This window comes from Musa acuminata, chromosome BXJ1-1, assembly GCF_036884655.1.
Source record: "Musa acuminata AAA Group cultivar baxijiao chromosome BXJ1-1, Cavendish_Baxijiao_AAA, whole genome shotgun sequence".
In the NCBI taxonomy this organism is placed as follows: Eukaryota; Viridiplantae; Streptophyta; class Magnoliopsida; order Zingiberales; family Musaceae; genus Musa; species Musa acuminata.
The window spans coordinates 30935214-30955907 of NC_088327.1; the positions used below are offsets into that span (position 1 = coordinate 30935214).

General features: G+C 37.6%; 1 protein-coding gene and 1 pseudogene across 1 annotated transcript; one reads left to right on the forward strand and one right to left on the reverse strand.

Moving 5' to 3' along the window:
* The first annotated feature begins 13501 nt into the window (after positions 1-13501).
* On the forward strand, positions 13502-16210 carry LOC135587564 (arabinosyltransferase RRA3-like; annotated as a pseudogene).
* Positions 16211-16688: 478 nt separating this feature from the next.
* LOC135677634 (geranylgeranyl pyrophosphate synthase 7, chloroplastic-like) lies at positions 16689-18223 on the reverse strand. The gene has a single exon (XM_065190005.1). It carries the CDS (start codon positions 18010-18012, stop codon positions 16888-16890), a length of 1125 nt encoding a protein of 374 aa, XP_065046077.1. The 5' UTR covers positions 18013-18223; the 3' UTR covers positions 16689-16887.
* Positions 18224-20694: the final 2471 nt, after the last annotated feature.

Sequence of the window (20694 nt, forward strand, 5' to 3'; positions counted from 1 at the left end):
TAAATTTTAAAACCATGATTTCTAAGAATTTTGTGAGTCTAATGGATACGACCACAACTTCTCTACTCTAAGAAATCCTCAACAAAATGGAGTAGTAGAAAGAAAGAATAGAAACTTACAAGAAATGGCTAGAACTATGTTAAACGAACATAGCTTACCCAAATATTTTTGGGCCAAAGCCGTAAATACGACATGCTATGTTATGAATAAGGTTCTAGTAAGGCCATTACTTTCCAAAACTCCTTATGAGTTTTGGAATAACAAAAAGCCCAATGTTTCATACTTTAAAGTTTTCGGGTGTAAATGTTTTATTATGAATGAGAAAGATACCTTAAGAAAATTTGATACAAAATTTGATGAAGAAATTTTTCTTGGTTGAATTTCTATTTCAAAGGCTTTTTGAATATTCAATAAAAAAACTTTAGTTATAGAAGAATCTATTCATGTTGTTTTTAATTAAATTTCTGAAGTCCAGAAAAATGATTTTGATGATGATCTTAAATTTGATACTTTGAATTTAAATTAATCCCTCTCTCCATCTAACAACTTGGATGCATCTTCTTCCAAACCTTCTGTACCGAAGGAATGGAAGTATGTAGATGCTCATCCTAAGGAGCTAATTATAGGAGACACATCAAAAGAGGTTCAAACTCGTTCTTCTCTTAAGAATTTTTGTGCCAATGCTACTTTTCTCTCCTAAATTGAACCTAAATGCATTGACAAAGCAATAAAAGATGATTCATGAGTCATCACAATGTACGAAGAATTGAATCAATTTGAAAAAAATGAAGTGTGGAAGCTTGTTCTAAGGCTAAATGACCATTTAGTTATTGGTACTAAATGGGTCTTTAGAAACAAGCAAGATGAATTTGGTATCGTGGTTAGAAACAATGCTAGATTAGTGGCCAATTGTTTCAACCAAAAAGAAGGTATTGAATGAAGAAACCTTCGCTCCTATGGCACGATTAGAAGCCATAAGGATACTCCTTGCCTATGCTAGTAGTAATAATTTTAAGTTATTTCAAATAGATGTTAAAAGTACTTTTCTTAATGGTTTTATCTTCGAAGAAGTTTATGTTAAATAACCTCTTGGATTTGAGAATGATAATTTTTCTAATCATGTGTTTAAATTAATTAAAGCTCTCTATGGATTGAAACAAGCCCCAACGACTTGGTATAAGAGACTTAGCTCATTTCTAATTCATAATAATTTCTCTAACGGCAAGGTCGATACTACGTTATTTATTAAAAATTTTAAAAATAATTTTTTTATTATTCAAATTTATATTGATGACATTATTTTTGGTTCTACAAATGAATCCTTATGTGAATTATTTGCTAAGAGCATAAGTCTAGAATTTGAAATAAGCCTAATAGGGAACTAACATTTTTTTTAGGCTTATAAATTAAAAAACTTAGTAATGATATTTTTCTTAATCAAACAAAATATGCTTTAGACTTGCTAAAAAGATTTAACATAGATAGTTCAAAAGCTATCAACACTCATATTAGTACCTCCACTAAGTTAGACATTGATGAAAGTGGAGAAAGTTTTGATTAAAAAAGCTTATAAGGGTATGATAGGTAGTTTGCTTTACCTCACCGCAACTAGAACGGACATCATGTTTAGCGTAGGACTTTATGCTAGATTTCAATCTAACCCTAAGCAACCTCATTTAAAGGTTGTTAAAAGGATATTTAGATACCTAAAAGGAACTCCTAAACTAGGATTATGGTATCCTAAATCTAAGAATTTTGAATTGCTTGATTACGCTGATGTGAATTTTTTTGGATGTAGTTTACATAGAAAAAGCACATCCGGAATGTGTCAATTTTTAAGACACGCACTCGTTTCTTGGTCTTCCAAGAAACAAAACTCGCTTGCATTATCTACAACTGAAGCTAAGTACAAAGCTGCAGGTGCATGCTGTGCTCAAGTTATATGGATGAAAAATACTTTAAAGGATTATGGAATTGACTTAAAAAACATGTTGAATCTCGTATTTTGATGATGAAACCACTTGATATGTGTTTATGATTTAACCTGTGTTTTAAGTGACGTAGGATGCTTCGATCAGGATGAGACAATTAAAGTAGGAAAATCATGTTGTGCCGGAGGAACATGTCAGAAGATTGAACGTCGGGCCGGTGGATCGATCGACGTATCGATAGAAGGCTTCGGGCCATGGATTCGGGCATCGGGCCAAGAGGAGCGGGTATTGCGCCAAGGATATCGGAGTTGCAGAGTCAATTGGCTGATTGGGCAATAGGCCGCAAGAGAGAACGATGCACCAAAGAATTAGACGAAGCATCGAGGGACCATTGACATGCTGGACAACTGATTAATTGCTTAGGAGTAATTGTCTAGATCAAACTTTTATTTTACATGTGCAGAATTAACTACGATAGCTTGAAGATATAAAACAAGTCTACCGGAGTCAAGTTCGATGGGTGTTCGAGAGTTTGAAGATTCGTTGGAGATGTTGTTGGAACCAACCGAGAAGAAATCGAGGACTTGTCGGAATTTTCGGAAGTCCGCCGAAGAGATCGTCGGAGGTTCGTGGAGATCACCGAGAAGGCTCGGCTACTCGCTGAACTCACCACAAGATCGGGAGCCTGCTGGGAGTTTACAAGAAGAAATATGAGGGTGCATCGGAAGTCCGCCGGAAGATCGCCGGAAGGAGACTCGACATTTGCCGGTTGAAAACTTGCTTAGGACTATGTTTTCAGTTGTGTAGTTTGTATGTAATTAGGGTTAGGATTAAGGGATAATCCTATATCCTGGTTAGGGGCTGATTGGGCCCGATATTACCTAGGTTGGGCTAGATTTGAAGCCCATCTAGTGACCCGTAGGACCAGGCGGTGGAACAGCCGGATTGGGTGGTGGCACCGCCCAGAACCCGAGGATCGAGTGGTGGTACCGTTGGACTGGGCGGTGGCACCACCCAGCACCCGAGAGGTCTGATAGTGGCACCGCCGGACTAGGCGGTGTCACGCCCCCCCCCCCGAATTTAATTCTCATTTAGGAGATGTGAACCTAATTCAAGATTAATAATATTTAATTCAACAAACAATCCAGGATCCAATCACACATTTGAGGTCACTAAGAAAAACATTCAAGTCATTCACCTCTACAATCCACAATTCACAAAACCTGTGCAGTTTATAATCATACATCATGTCACTAGATGATTCTTAAAATCCAAAAGCAACTTAACTAAACCATAACTATATCATAAATCCATAAGCGCGGCAATTAATGCAATCACAAAACCAACATATACTACATGTTTATATCAGTACACAGTTTAGACTTAACATTTCCAAAATCCTGACGTAAGAGGTACTTATCAAATATTTACAAGATACATCAATCTAGATTTGTCATTGATATTTCATTACACCCAAAAAGAACTTATACAACATCAACCTATCAAGTACAAAATATTTGCCCCAAAATCTTCTAGTCTTCCACTGCCTCAACCCAATTTACACATTTTAGTGAGCGATAAGCTATCCTGAAAAATTTATATAGCAACGGGGTGAGCATATAAAGCTCAGCAAATGACTAACATATCTATAGCAAAGAGGACAGTTTTCAAACAAATGAGGTATCAAAATACAAAGCAAAGATACAGGATGAAACAGTAGCATGTTTTGTTTGAATGCAGAATTTCAATATCATATCGTTCGAAGCACGTTTTATTCATACAATCGAGGAAAGGTAATTGGAGCATATCATTGGCATAAGGAGCATATCGATGACATATGGTAGTTTTCAAGGTATAACAAAGACTTATAACATTTCATAAATATATCAAAGAACAAAACATGAATAGAAGCTCAAATGTCACATGACGATGCAAACATATCAATCTTATCCAAAGCATGTACAGAAACACATAACCAAAGCTCTGGATATCATATCAAACATACAGAAGGTGTAGTGGGATCTCAGTCAGAATGTGATTCATCCATTTCTGAATGACCACCTGACAAAAGTCTCCCACGTCTGGGAGCTCCATCCACCCACGTCTAGGTGAAGTCAAAGGGGGCCGGCAGAGCATCGCAGGCTCTAAGCACATACCCACATAGCGGGCAACAAGCGCATATCCCACATAGCGGGATCCCACATAGCGGGCAACAAGCGCATATCCTTTACCATTTCTGGCAAGGGTCCAGACAATCCCACACACCAGAGTACAAGAGGGCAGTTTTAACAATAAGCAGCATATATCGGAAGCACACGCGGAACAACAAAGCGTACATGTGCCTTTACGAGTCAATCCGAAGTAAGCAATAATCTTTCACAAGTATATTCAGATTTGAAAGGAAGCAAAAGCAAGAGCATACAAGGATTTCAAGAAATCACATATAGCTCAATTGAAATAAGAAAGTTAGGTGAATACAATGGCCAACGAAATGAAACTGGAAGAGGCACATTTCAAAAGCAAATGCGGAACAATGGGATGCATGTGCCGAATTACGATGCAAACATGAACTTTAGATGATAGCTGCAGATATACAAATAAATAAAGGACTAAAGTATACAGGAATTTAAGATAATAATGTAAAGCTTAACTGAAGTAAGAGTTTTTGCCCAAATCGATTTCCAAAGGAAAGTAACAAGGAAAGCCGAAATCGACCAAAGCTCGATTCTGGCAGAATTTGATAGGAACATTGTATAAACTATTTGGATAACCAATTATGTTCCAATTTATACAAAATAGGTGTCATTAGAAAGCTTTGTCAATCTAGTTTTATTCAAATCAAGTTTTACAAGATTTGGAATTTACAACCAGGAGTTATATATAATTTCGCAGCGAAAGGTCTGAAAATATTAGCTCTGTTTTACTGAATCCATAGGGTCGATGAAAGCAGATGTTTCAGTTAGCAATTGTACTCCAAAAATTTCAAATTAGGTATATACAGAAAGAATTTTGAGTCTAGCTTCGAATAAAACATACTTTGTATGAATCTGAGTTCACAACAGAAAGTTATAAGTAGTTAAGCAACAAGAGGTCAGAAATTTCGGTCCCTGTTTTGCAGAATCTGTAGGGTTAATTTAAACAAAAGTCTTAGTAGGCATTTAAACTCAAAATCATTTGATCTTTATATCAAAATAAATATTTTCTTGTCTACTTTCAAATGGAACAGGTTTTGTCTAAATCAGAGTTTATTACAAAATGTTATGACCGAAACATTGCATAGAGGTCAGCTTGTCTACTTTCAAATGGAACAGGTTTTGTCTAAATCAGAGTTTATTACAAAATGTTATGACCGAAACATTGCATAGAGGTCAGATTACCGAAAAATTACAGATTCATAGCTTTATATCAAAACGAAAGAAGGTCTGGTTCTCGGTTGAAATCTTTCAAATTTTGCAACTCTTCCGGTTTGTTTTCTTTAACCTTTCATCTAATTATTTAGGTTTTGGCTAATGCAAAAGTTGCAAGGTGTCATGCATGCATGAAAGGGGCTAGGTGTCATCTTTAGAGCAAAGATAGGTGGCACCAACCTTAGGTTAGTTAGTGACACATGTCCACTATATTTTTTTTTTCTTTTTTTTTAATTTAAATCTGAATCTTTCATAAATTATATCAAACTTCTAATATTTACTCTTAGGTCCCTAGCCATAAACCTTTAATATAATATCATTTAATATAAAATAATTATTAAATAATCCTTATTTTTACAAACAAACCTTTTACTAAATTTTCAAAAATATGGGATGTTACAGGCGGTGGCACCGCCAGTACACTATTAGTGTCAGACACTGATAGGCGGTGCCACTACAACTAATAGGCAGTGGCACCGCCAGCATCGGTAACCCAAGAGAATTCAAAATTTGGAGCCCAAATTTGAATCCTCTTGAGGCCTATAAATACCCCTCAATTCTCAGCAGAGAATACAAACATTGAGAAGTTAGAGATTGAGATAAAGCCTTAGCAAAGTCTTTAGCAAGTCTTGTTTTCAATTGCTTGAGTATTCACCTCTCTCTTTCTCTTTAAAAATCTATAAGAGTGTGAACCACTTGTAAAAGGTTGTAAGAGGGGTATCTGTCCTTCCCCTTCAAAGTGATTTGCTAGTGGAAGTTGGGAGCCTCATCGAAGAAGGCTTCGCAAGTGGATGTAAGTCATTTTGACCGAACCACTTTAAATTGGTGTGTTCCTTGAATGTGTGAGTTCTTACTTTCTTGAGATTGTTATTTACACTACTGCTAGCTTTTGGTTTTCATCTACTCAAGTTACTATCAAATCGAAATCTCTACGCATTTACGAAATCGTTTTCAAACTTACGAGTTTTAATCTACTGCACTAATTCACCCCCCCCCCCCCCTCTTAGTGCCGCTCCGATCCTAACAATTGGTATCAGAGCCACGATTTTCTACTTTGGTTTAACACCTAAATAGAAATGGCTCTTTTCGGCCTTCAAGAGGGTTACTCTCTCATTCGTCCTCCCTTTTTCAATGGGATGGACTACACATATTGGAAAACTCGAATGAGAGTTTTCTTACTTTCTTTGGATTTGAATTTATGGCACATAGTCGAAAATGGATTTGAAATGTCTTCTCTTCCAATGAACCATTGGAATGATTTGGAGAAGAAGATGTTTTCTCTAAATGTGAAGGCTATAAATGCCTTATATTGTGCACTTGACAAAAATGAATTTAATCGCGTTTCGAATTGTGATTCGGCTTTTGATCTTTGGAGAAATCTTGAGGTCACTCATGAAGGCATTAGCCGAGTGAAAGAGTCCAAAATCAACATTTTTGTGCATTATTAACTAAAATCTTAAGATCCCTTCCAAAAAGTTGGGATCCAAAAATTACGGCCATTCAAGAGGTCAAGGACCTTAAAACATTTCTACTCGAAGAACTAATCGGGTCTTTAATGACCTACGAAATGAACAATATGACAAAAAGGGAACTCGAGAACAACTTTCCAAAGGATAAGAAGGATTTGGGACATAGAACACATGAAGACCACTCGAACATAATTTTAAGTGATGGTGAACTTAAACTACAAATGAAACAAATATTAAAAAGCAAAAAGAATGGAACTACTTGCTTTGAATGTAAGAAGAATAAAAATTGGGATGAATTGAGCTCCTCCGAAGACTAGGAGAAAATCAAGAAAGGCAAGGTGGCAAACTACCGCTCAACGGCATTCAATGATGAGGTAATCGAAACCCCCTTAATTTATTTTAAAATTACTTGATGTTTTTCATGATGTATTTTATTTTTTTTGAATAATTATTTTTCTTAAAAATTATATGTTTTATGTTAATGGAATAAAATGTTAGATTTAAATCTAATCATTATATGTATATTTTTCCTGAGAAGAAAGAAATGTGCATCTTGATGATTTCCGATTTTGATTGAAACCATGCTTGATGTCTTAATGAAAATATTAAGAAGTTTAATATCATACTTAATGATGATGCATGGCTTTTGTATGGAAAACTAAGCATGAAAAGATAGATTCACCTAAAAAGAAAAATGCATGACTACAACAAATAACAAAATGATTTTGGTTGAAAATACCTTATGCTCAATGAAACCATGATTGATGAATATCCTTTATGTTTAATGATTTCTTTGCCTTGTATGTCCTATCATGATGAATATTTTGAAAATAAATCAAATCATGCTTATCATTCTAATATTTTAAAAAATAATCATGAAAATTGTATGTTTATGATAAACAAAATGATTTTGATTAAAAATGCCTTATGAAATATGATATCATGCCTAATAAATTTTTTTTTTTTAACTATGCATGATGATGTTGAGTTTTGGGTAATTTATAGTTTATTGATTTTGATGATTTCCATAATGATCTTTTACGATTTATGGATTATCAATTTATACCGTGATAAAAGTGGCTTTAAAATTAATGCATGTTTTGATTTGATATAAATAAAATAGGTATGCTTGACGATTGATGATTGTATACTTTAAAAATGACGATTGACGATTGACAATTGACGATTCACGATTCACGATAATAAGAATGGCTATTACACATAAATGAAATAGTGTCATGCTTGACGATTGTATACTTAATGATGCATAAAGTTATAATGAAAATATTGAAATTTTGATACCATGATGATTTTATGTATGAGATTTTAAAGTTATACATGATGATCTTGATAGTTTTTATGAAGAAATTTATTTTTCGATCCTAAATGATTGATGATATATATATTTTTTTTTTTTGGCACAAAAAGGACAAAGGCATGCTTATATGAAACAACTAAATAGATAAAAGTATTTTCTTAAAAATTCTTGGTTTGATGAATCTATTTTATCATCTTTTTATGAATCTCTTGAAAATGATTTTGATTTGATGATTTGAATTTGAATGAGCTTTATCTTGATTTTTCGAGATTTATAACTTGAGATTTACTCTATAAAAATCAAGATCTTCTATCCTCTATGTTCCATTTTAGCATCTACTATCCAAATGAATTATGATAGGTATCTTTGCTATATTTCTTCTTATCGTGCACTAAAGAGAAAATTTTCCTAAATGAATCATGATTGTTGGGAACCACAATTCTTTTTATGATTCATAATGAATTAAGAAATTTTATATGCTTGAATTAATATCTTGTTCTTCTACAAGATTGAATGAATTTTATCTATATCATGATCTCCTAAGATCTCTCTTTGAATATTTAAAGAGAGCATTTTCTAGATGAATCATGATTTTGATGATTGAATATTTGATATGCATGAATTAAGATCTTGCTCTCCTACTATTCTTTTTGCTATTCACCAAAAAGAAGACTAATTCTAATAAACCATGATATGCTATATGAATTTTATTGTATTCATGAAGTAATATCTCATCACCAAATTTTGTTTGATATTTCTTCATGTGATGATATGAATGCATGAAAAACTTATGATATGATTTTTATACAATTCCGTGTATTCATAAAATATTTATCTCATTACCCAATTAATTCTTCTTGATATTCCTAATGTGATGAAATGAAATTATGCATGAAATACAAATGAGGACAAGTTTTGATCATGGTAGGATGTAATTTGATAAATTAATACCATCATGATTTGAAACATTTATGATTTGAAATTATGCATGCAATTGCTTTTTATTGTGATGATATATGCATATAATGTGTATCATGAATGCTCTAAATGATGAATGCTTGGTATCATGATCAAAATATTGATAAATGCTATTATGATTTATTACCAAAATGATGTATCATGTATGATATGCCCATAGTGATTAATTTATTTGTATAATGCATGAAGTAAGGATACAAATGTAAAGTTTTGAAGTTGTACATATTTTATTTTGAAAACATAATAATGCACAAATAAGATTGATACTTACCTTTATCATGATTTAGAAATTGATGTAAAGGGTCTTCCCTTTTTTTTGACAATGACAAAGGGAGAGATAGCTAGCTTGCACAAGACAAGAGAAGCAAAAATTACAAATGTACATATCGCAAAAGGGGGCAAAACTTATTAGTCTCAATGGGTTCTAGAAGATCCTTTAGGGATAAAGGAAATAGGAGATTAGATGAAAATTATGACTCCCTACTTTTCGATTCTAATCAATATGCCCTAAAATTTTCTTACATTGAATCTAGACATGTTCATAAGGGTAAATATGTTGATTTAGATGAATTAAGTGATTTAGAACATATTCAATGGTTTGTCAATCTAGACATTCTCCCAATCCTTCAAATAAGTGAACCTATCTACCCTAGACTTATTAGGTTATTTTATAATAATTTAGGTATAGAGGAAGAAGAAGGGGTATCTACCTATCTATTAGGACATCATATACCCATTACGGTTAGAACAATTTACAACATCACAGGAATTCCGGTAAAAGAAAGAAGGTGTTATTTTAGAGGACAATGGGATGAAGAAACAGTTGAGACTACTTACGTTGATGCCTTAGGAACAATTTTTGGTAATCCTAACTTAACAATTCTTCCAAAAAGCTATGAACATTTACTACTTTTAAGCACCAAAATACTTTTATCACATCCTGATAAGTATCATTCTCCCAAAACAATATCATCATGATGAAGTAAGCTAAATGAAATTAGGTACCATGTATTGGATTATGAAGGGACATAACAATTGTTTTAGTTACCTAACCCAACAAAACATGATAGTACTATCAAAAAAGGACATTATGCTTCCATATGATAGCTTAATCACAAGACTACTCCATGCCTATGATATTATCATTTCACCCGAAGAAGTTATAAAATTAGGTAGATTTAGTATCATAGAAATATACTTTGACGGATAAGATGTACATTCAGAAATGGTATATGGACCAGACTGCTTAGAAGGACTAATCCCCTCTAACCTGAACCAGAACCTGAAACACCAATTTTTATGGGTAATCAATCTCCTCCAACTAGTCCCTTTGAGGAATCATCTCTAGTAGAGCAAGTACCTCCCTCATCTATCGACAACATAGGGACTCGGATGGATCGATTTGAATAACGTCAAAATCAACTTGAACAATGCCAAGATCAAATTTTGATTGAGTTTTAGCAGATTCGTCAACAACTCAATACCCTGTTTAGACACTTTGACTAGCCACCACCTGAATAAATATTTATGACTTTTTGCTGATGACAAAGGGGGAGAAATGGTTCCCTTTTTTTTATTCTGCTTACTTTGATGTTATAATCTTATGTTGTTTACATTGATGTTGTAAACTTAAAATGCTACTTACTTTGATGATTACAATTATGTGTTTTGATTTCTATGTTATCTCTTCAAATTATAAGTATGATGATGCAACATAGTGCTTACTTTGATGCTGAAAATTTTTATGATTTTGACTCGAAAATGGATGTCATGCCTTGATATCATACATGGTATCATCTTTAGATTTGGTAAATCATGATGTGCATAATAAGTCTAAATTATCAATTTGATGATTGAATTCAAAGGCGTTGAATTCAAGAGTATCATTTCTCAATTATGGCATCTAGATAGGGGGAGTTAAGATTAACTTCATCACCAATTGGTTGTCATCATCAAAAAGGGAGGGATTGTTGAATCTCGAATTTTGATGATAAAATCAATTGGTAAATTATTTTATCTAATCCATGTGTTGAGATAAGTGTGCAAGATTAACTACGATAGCAGTGAGGCGTAAAACAGATGATGGGCCGAAGTTAAAGACTCGGACGATATATCAGGAGCTCACCGAGAGTTCATCGTGAGATCACCGGAAGTACGCTGGAAAACTCATCAAAAGCTCATTGGGAGATCACCGGAAGCTTGCCAGAAGACTCGCCAAGAAGTTCGCTGAAGGATCGCAGAGTGAAAGAATCGATGTACCGGACCATGCTTGCCTTAATCGTAGTTAGAACGATAATTAGAGTTTGATTTGAGAGGTAATCCCATCAACTCTGTTAGGGGCTAACTAGGCTCTGAGCTAGGATGACCCAATCTCCCAAGTGGTCTGGGCGGTGGTACCACAAGCAATTATTGCTGACAGCGGTGGTACCACTAGAGCTCGGTCTCCGAGCTTTGTTAGACGGTAGTACCAACCAGACTGAGCGGTAGTACTATCCAGTGTCAGACTGCAGGTGATAGTACCTCCTAGACTAAGTAGTAGTACCACCCAGTGTCAAACTCCAGGTGATAGTACCACCCAGTAATGGCGGTGGTACCGCCAATACCCCGAAAAATCAGGATGAGACATTTTTTGGCTTTATTTTTGAAGCCATTAAGGGCTATAAATACCCCACCATTTTCTGCATGAAAGGATACCTAAAGTGTGATTATAATCTTGAATCATTGAAGTGTAAAAGTGCTAGAGTTTTTCTCCTCCCTCTCTTAGCCCTATAACCATCCAAGAAAGAGGAGAGAAAGTTGTAAGGGTTGTCTCATAAACCCAACAAAAGGAGAAAAGAGCTGTAAAAGGTGATTGGCCTTCGCCTATTGATAGACGTCGGTGACCTCGATAGAGGAGGAATCCAAAAGTGGATGTAGGTCACATTGACCGAACCACTATAAATTCTGCTTTGCATTTCATTTTGAGCAATTTACTTTAAACTACAAATCATTTCATAGCAAACTACTTCTCCTCCTCATCTTATTTTCACTACACTTACACTCTCTTACATTTTAAGTTGCTACATTTCCATCAAACGTACGAATTATTTTACGAAATCGAAAAATTTTCCACTACACTAATTCACCCCCCCCCCCTTTCCCCAACTTAGTGCTGCTCTTGATCCTAACAAACACTGTTATGTGGTGGTACTGCCCTATCAAGCGATGGTACCATCAGAGCTCAGTCTTCGAGCTCTATCAGGCGGTCGTACTGTCTAGATTGAGTGGTGATATCACCTAGTGTCAGTCTGCAAGTGGTAGTACTGCCCAATAATGGCGGTGATACCACCAGTACCCCAAAATCCAAGGAAGTGACATATTTTGGCCTCAATTCTAAAGCCATTGGGGCCTATAAATATCCCACCCTTTTTTGCATAAAAGGGCACAAAAGTATGAACAAAATATTGAAGTCTTGAGGTGTGAAAGTGTTGTAAAAGTGAAAAGAGTCCTCTTCCTCCCTTTCTAAGTGTTGTGTGATCATTCAAGAGAGGTGTGAAGCTTGTAAGGGTTAACTCCTAAACCTGTGAAAAGGAGAAAGCACTGTAAAGAGGTAGTTAGTCTTTGCCTATTGAAGGAAGATCATTAGTGGACGCTAGTTTCCTCGACGGAAGAGGAATCAGAAGTGGATGTAGGTCACAATGATCGAACCACTATAAATTCCGGTGTGCTCATTTTCATTCTGCTTTACATTACTGCCATTACTTTCTAAGTTAATTGCTAGTTCATTTACTTTAAAGTCAAGCACTTTTCGAGATCGATTTTCAACAAACGAAAAGTTTACAAAACCGACGATTGATCCTAACATAATGCACTTTACGATTGGGTCATACGATCGTCCTATAGATCGAGATGAGCAAGGGTCCTAAGTGATGACACCCATGTCATCGCCCAAGTGACAGTCTCCGATTGGATGAGTCGATAGTACAATACTTACGTTATTACTTTTTCTATCATTTGAATACCTATCCTCTCCCCCCTGTCGGATGAGGAATAAGAGAGAGTACTGATAATGATATTTAGTTCCATATTGATTGGGAAGTAGGGGAATCAAATGCTTATAAGTCCCTCAGGTCACTTATACTTTTGAATCCTCATGTGCCTATAGGGTTGCACCAAGTAAATGTTATATTTTGTATCTTACCAAAAGTTATATAGTAGGATATTTTCTCTATCAAATGTTCTTACTATAAATAACTTTTTTTTTTTCAATATATATATAAAGAAAACATATACACAAAAAATAAACATGAATGCATATGCATGTACGTCTACATGTGTATTTATATGAATCCAAAATAGTTGTTTCCATCACATTTCCACTTTTCCTCGTCTTCAGCATTTCCACATAAAGCTGAAATTGTGACCACTCTCACGTAACATAGCAAAGGCAGCTGAAATCGAACGTTTCAATTGCACGCCATAAATCGGTACGTTCCTTGTTTCCCATCTCATCCTTCGTCTCCTGCGCTTTTCCTCGCTTCTCGAGATCGGGGGCTTCCTAGAGGATGGCCGGGCGGCGGGATGGCCTCCTGACACGATCCAACGGTTCGCCCTCGCGCGGAACTCAAATGGCCATGGCCGTCGGCATCGGGATCCTCCTGGGCAGCCTCTGCGTCTTCCACTACCCGGTCGGTCTTTTCCGCTCTTTCTGTACCTCGCCTTCCGACGACCAGGATTCGGCCGCTTGGTGGAGTCAGGTACGGCGCTTCTACCCTCTTTTGGTTGCTCTTTGGATTTGAAGATAAGATCTTTGACAAGAAACTGAGTGAGAGAACAGATCTTGGGAACAATGGCTTATTATTGAGAAAGATAGCCGTATCTTCCAAAAAATAGGTCCAAAATTAGGCAAAAGAAGGGCAAAGTTATTTTCCCTTTTCTTTCTCTTCGAAGGTATATATATACATATGTAAACAGATATACATATGTATACATGTATACATATGTATACATGTATACATATGTATGTATACATATGAATATATAGATATGTATATATACATATGTATATATATATATATATATTATATTTATATGCTACATTAAGACCATGCAGCTAACAACGGTATTGAAGGGATATATATTTAATTGATTATCCTTTTAGCAATTCAACCGTCAAACCGGAGTTATTTATTTTTTTGGTTTCTTATCCTGTAGTTATTTATTTTATCAACTTTATCCTCCACCATCAACATTTGATTTCAAATTCTAATGTACATTACATTTTAGTTGGTAGTTGTAGGTTGCGACAACATGATGTGAGAAGTTGTCATTTCAAAACATAATAAAGCTATCAGCGAGGAATTTGGATGTGATTCTCTTTCATTTTGTACCAAATTATGTTAATGGTTTCTTTTACTTTTAGATTCTTTATTAGATGTGAAAAAGTAATGATAGTGAGAGATAAAGTACTCCAAAAACAAGTTTGGATCCAACAATTGATGTGCACGTTTGATGTGAAAACATGGAGGACATGGTTTGAGCAGCATAAGAACTGGCATTTGGTGATCCTGAAGAGAAACTTTAACCTTAAGATCATGTTTGTATGCTGTAGAAATAAGAATGGTGGCAACTATCAACTGCTTTATTCTAAGAGTTTAATCTATTTTTTTCCTTTTTTTGACAGGTGAACCATGTCCATTTATCTCATGCTATATCAACGTTTTCTTTTTACAGCATGGCACTTATGAGCATGCTGTTGCGCAATTTAGATAATACAAAGCTCGATGGCATATCACTATCTGCTTTTAGCAAAGTAGGCTTCTAGTTCTAGTTCAAATAATGTCTTGTTTTGTGTATAAATGCTATATTTCTTTTATATGTCCAGGCTAACTCTGCAAAATGTGAAACATCTGAGAGGACAAATGCGTTGAAATCTGAGTTGGCATCACTCTCAGAGACGAACAAAGAGTTGAAGGAGCAGGTCATGGAGTCGACTACAAAGTTAAAAGTGGCTGAGCAGGGTAAAGATCAGGCTCAAAAGAGTTCCCTAACTTTAAGAGAGCAGCAAAAAGCTGGGCCTTTTGGTACTGTGAAGTCCTTGAGAACAAATCCAACTGTCATTCCTGATGAATCAGGTTGGCAAAGATACTGGAAAGGGTAGCTGTTAGGAAGGAGCTAATAGTTGCACTAGCAAATTCCAATGTGAAGGATGCGCTGGAGTTGTGATCCCCAACTATTTAGTTGTAGCATTGGATGGTGATATAGAAAAATTTTGCAACTCAAATGAAGTTCCTATTTACCGCCGCTGAATTCCTGATGAAGATAACGATAGCGTCGGAAGGACTGGTGGAAATCATGCTGTCTCTGGATTGAAATTCCGGATCCTGAGAGAATTTTTACAGCTTGGATACAGCATTCTTCTTTTGGATGTTGATATAATCTACTTGCAGAACCCGTTTGATCATCTCTATAGGGATTCTGATATTGGATCCACGAGTGATGGTCACAGCAATATGACAGCTTATGGCCGTGATGATGTCTTTGATGAACCTTCGATGGGTTGGGCAAGATATGCCCATACGATGTGGATATGGGTATATAACTCCGGATTTTTCTACATAAGACCCGCAGTCGCTTCTATAGAGCTTTTGGATCGTGTGGCAGATCGGATGGCACGGGAACCAAATTCATGGGACCAAGCAGGCTTCAACGAAGAGCTCTTGTACCCTTCACATCCAGGATACAGTGGCCTTCATGCTTCCAGGAGGACCATGGACTTTTATCTGTTCATGAACAGCAAAGTTCGTTTCAAGACTGAGAAAATATGCTCTATTGCGCCGGTTAAAGCCTGTGATTGTTCATGTAAATTACCATCCAGAGAAGTTCTCTAGGATGAAAGCTGTTGTTGACTTCTATGCGAATGGTAAGCAAGATGCACTTGACCCTTTTCCTGATGGTTCATGGTCATAGGCAATCTAGGGTTCGTGTGTTCTTTCTTTTGGGTAACTCCTTTGTCTGGTACAAGCAAACGATTCTCCTACTTTGCTCTCTTGTATAGAAGTCCTATGATATCATGGAACAATTTTTAGCTGGCTGCTGTCACCTTTTGTATCATACACACAAAAATTATTTCCCAGAGGGTTTTCAGTTTTATTTTTTTATTCTTTTTGGTTGATCCGATGTTGTAGATTTGTACATTTATCTAAGAAAGTTATCCTGCAGTTTTCATTTCTGATTCTAGTGAGTTGAACACCTACTTAATCCTCTTAGTGATTCCAATATTGACTAAAGTGGTCGTGTGGTGATTGCAATTGAAGAAATTGATCGAGGATGGGGTAATTTATATAACTGACATCAACAACATGGTGTTATTTCTTCATATATTATTACTATTATCTGCAACTCATGCTGTGTTTCTTTCTTCTGTTCTTTTATTTTTAGCACACAACTATGTATTAACATTTCTTTCAACTTTTTCCTGTGCATGGCGTGTTATATTTAAGTGAGGTGTGTTGTCATTTAAGTCAAGAATGGAAGCAGAGTGACGACAATCATATCATGATATAGCTCCTTATAGACATATCAAAATGAATTGATCCGTTTCACATATCTATCCCTCCCAAATTTAATTATATATTCCATTAATTGCATAACCAAATGCATAGCAGAAATAAAGGGATGAGGGACAACATTAGTAGGGAAAGATTGATTAATCTCTCCATGTAGCTTAAACACCACCACTGGATCTGACATAATTGCCATGTAGCATTTGAGCGAGGCAGGCACGCATGCATCTAAAACGTGATCTACTTCTGGCGGTAGGCGGTGTAATCTGCCAGATGTAGCAAAGGCGCCGTCTTCGTCGGATCAAATCCCGCAAGCTGCTCCTTGGAATCGTTTAGCAGTCTCTCAGCAAACTCCCTTGACCTTTCCAACCCCAACAGCTTTGGATATGTCGTCTTCCCGCTGGCCACATCCTTCCCTGCCGTCTTCCCAAGCTCCTCCGACAATTTGGTCACGTCGAGGATGTCGTCAACCACCTGGAACAACAGCCCGATGCACCTCGCGTATTGTCTCAGCCGCTCGATCTGGTCATCGGAGGCGCCTCCCACAATGGCGCCGATGACCACCGACGCCTCCATCAGAGCAGCGGTCTTGCGCAGGTGGATAAACTTGAGCTGGTCGAGGCTGGCCGGGGCTCCCGGCCCGGTGGCCTCGATGTCGGCCACTTGGCCCGCGACCAGGCCCTTGACGCCTCCGCAGCTAGCGAGTTCGCCGACTGCACAGACGATCCGGTCAGTGGTCACGGATGCATCGGCGGGGTAGGAGGACGGGTCCGCCAGGAGGGCGAAGGCGAAGGAAACGAGGGCGTCGCCGGCAAGGACGGCGATGGGCTCGTCGAAGGCGCGGTGGCAGGAGGGGCGGCCGCGCCGGAGGTCGTCGTTGTCCATGCAGGGGAGGTCGTCGTGGATGAGGGACATGGTGTGGATCATCTCGACGGCGACGGCGGCGGGCATCGCCCAGGCGTCCCGGCCGCCGACTAGCTCGCAGGCCGCGAGGCAGAGAACGGGGCGGATGCGTTTGCCGCCAGCGAGGAGGGAGTAGCGCATTGCCTCGTGGACGCGCTCCGGGTGCGCGAGCGGCACGGCCTCGTCGAGGGCGCGCTCGACGGCCGCCGCCTTCTGGAGCATGTAGCCCTTGAAGTCGAAGGCCGCCGCAGTGGCCGGTTCCGCCGCGAAAAGCGGTGAGGCGTCGGCCACCACCACCCGGGGCGGATCAGGGCGGCGGCGGTGGGCAGCGGCTGGCTTCCCGAGGGCCGGCGTCAGCAGAGGGGGCCCAAGGCGGAAGGCGGAGGGGGAGAGGGAGAGGGAGAGGAGGTGGGCCCTGGGTCCCTCTCCGGTGCAGTATAAGCAACGTGTGAGCGAAGCCATTTCTTTAGGTTCCCCTTTGGGTGCTATAAACTCTGCAACGGAAGTCTCTCCCTCACTATCTTCGCCTGTGTGAGAGTCGAGATGAAGTGGATCAAAACAAGGGAAGGCTCAGACAATGGCAAATGGCATACCTGCCCGTGCTATACATATATACAGGGGACGCGGATGAAGGTTGGAATGGGAGGCAAAGGGGAAGAAAGCTGGGAGCAACGATGGAATCTTGGTGGTGGTATGGTGGTATGGGGTCGGATTGGTGTGGGCCGGATTCGGTCGGATTGGGGTCGGAATCTGGGCCGTTTGTGAGAATGCTTGCGGCTTCTTGCAACGCTTTTCATTCGGAAAGGTAGGCGTGACATTAAGGTTGGATTGACGATGCAAGAAAATAATAATAGCAGACACAAAAGCGATGCCTAACTGCATCATAATGGCCGGCAGCGAGCTGCACTCGTTTATACAGTGGTAAAGCTGTCCGTCACCTGACATCGAGTAACATTTTGCCATCTGTCCCTTCATTTTTTTATGAAGAAGGTTTTCCATTTTCCAGTAAACAGGAAAGACTACAACAATTGACGGCAACTAAGACGTGAAAAGTCGTGGAAACCTCTAATATCTCAGGCATATGTTCGTAAGGCCATGTCAAATGGAGCTTCACGCGAACGTCCCGAACACCACCAGAAGTACGGTGAACTCCAAGCATTTTCGAGGATCCTTCAAGGCCTACAAGGACAACCCAATGATGATCAACATGCAAATTTGAAGTGGAGTTGCACTAAAATCCAGATGCCAGCATATGGTGTTACATCAAAGCGAGCATCACATGGTTTTTTTAGCTCAGTTTCGGGTACGAATTAGAAAGAAACAGTGACCCTGCATTATTGTTGCCCTCACAGAATTACTGTTCACAATCTCTACCAAGATATTGATGCAGACGACATTCTATCACTCTGCTCTTTGATAAATTGAATCATCTGATTGATAAATAACTTTTTTAGTGTTATGTTGATTGTTACTAAGATGCTATTTCTCTAAATTCATCTGAGTGTTTAGGCTTCTAAGGTTTTCTTTTCTAAAGTGTACTGAGTAGTACCCAAGGGACAAATTTTGGATGCTAATTTCTATCTTACAGTACTTGGCAACAAATGCTCTGCCATGATTAATTTGCAAAAAGAATCAACATATTCCATGCTCAATGTTTTAAGCCTCTTCAGCAATCATGCATCACTCCTCTTCCAATTTTTTTAAAATATTGTTTGCATGAGTAAATAAGATTCTTCAAAATAAAAGTTGAACTTGATGAGATCGGATTTTTTTCTTGTACGTATCATCCAATCTACTTTAAGTTAGGTTCGGATGCCTATCGATCAAGTTCGAGATGGGGAAAGAATGTATCTCGACGGACATTTGGATTAGTCAGCAGATTTATATAAAATCGAATTCACAGGTATTCTACATGTTAGTATTTCTTTCAGTAACATATAAGCCTTGGTGCAAGTCAATTAGAAAGAAACGTTGCTCAAATGTTAATTAGAAGACAGCCGAATCTATAATAAGCTTCACTTTATCATGGAACGAGTGCATATTATGAATTCGAATCTACCTATCTGTTACGTCCAATGTTTAATTAATATTTATGAATATTTATTTCAATTTGACTTGTCTCATGCACTTTTGATGTGGACCTACGTTAAGGTCCATGAGTGAAGCATGAGAAGAAGAAAAGTGATGGTCATTTATCCTTGTTCACTTAGTCACAGGGAATCAAAAGAAGAATGAGATAAACCATTCGATTTAGGTGGGGGGAAATGGTGGTCAAATAAGGAGGAGAAGAATGTGGTTGGCATACATTTGACTCAAGAATGAGGACTGGAAATGTGGGAAAAAGAAGTCAATTCTGCTAAGCCCCAGTCAACGGTCAGAAGAAGGAAGCAGCTGAAGTAAGGTTAGTCTAAAACAATGGTCAACAAGGAGGGAGAAAAATGCTTAACATGAGGATGAAATGCTGCGTAATGTCTTCAATTTAGATAAGTCTGAAAACAAAGTCATCAAGAAGACAAAAGAAAAGCATTCATACACTTGAGCCAAGCATGAGGAAATAGTAGCTGCAGGATATCAATCATCATTAGGGCATTCATTAATTGACAGTCTAAAACATGTCAATCATCTATTAACACCATAGTGAGTCAATATACAGAACATAATAGTACATCGTTTATCTGCAAGAACACAAGCCAGAAATAAATGGCAGGCTATATTTTAGTAGCAACTAGGACGTCAAGGCTCACAAACATGTGACTATGAGTCAGCATAGATTCTTATCAGGATGATTTCATAAGTCCAATGTGCATTTTGGTTGATGTTTACCTCATGTTTGAAGCAAACTCAGCCATCCCAAATTTTTGAACGCAGGAGATGAACAAAGGCACAAGCAGAGAACTAAAGACAGGCCATCAGATAAATCCTTCATGATTGTTCTTGCAGGTACATGAAGAAACAAATTAGGAGGATAAATACATAAAATACTCCGCAATTTAAAATACGATTTGTTGTAAAAGACTTGATGCCTGAAACAACTAAGTAGTCTGATATTTCTTGAAAATTTTCCAATTTAAGATTTTGATATTCTTTATGACAGTGAAAATCTTATTTGGCAAGATTTACTGACTTGATCATACAGGTCTTTAT

Bases quoted from the DNA above. Each gene is read 5' to 3' on its own strand.
- LOC135677634 (XM_065190005.1), bottom strand. From the start codon at position 18,012: ATGGCTTCGCTCACACGTTGCTTATACTGCACCGGAGAGGGACCCAGG.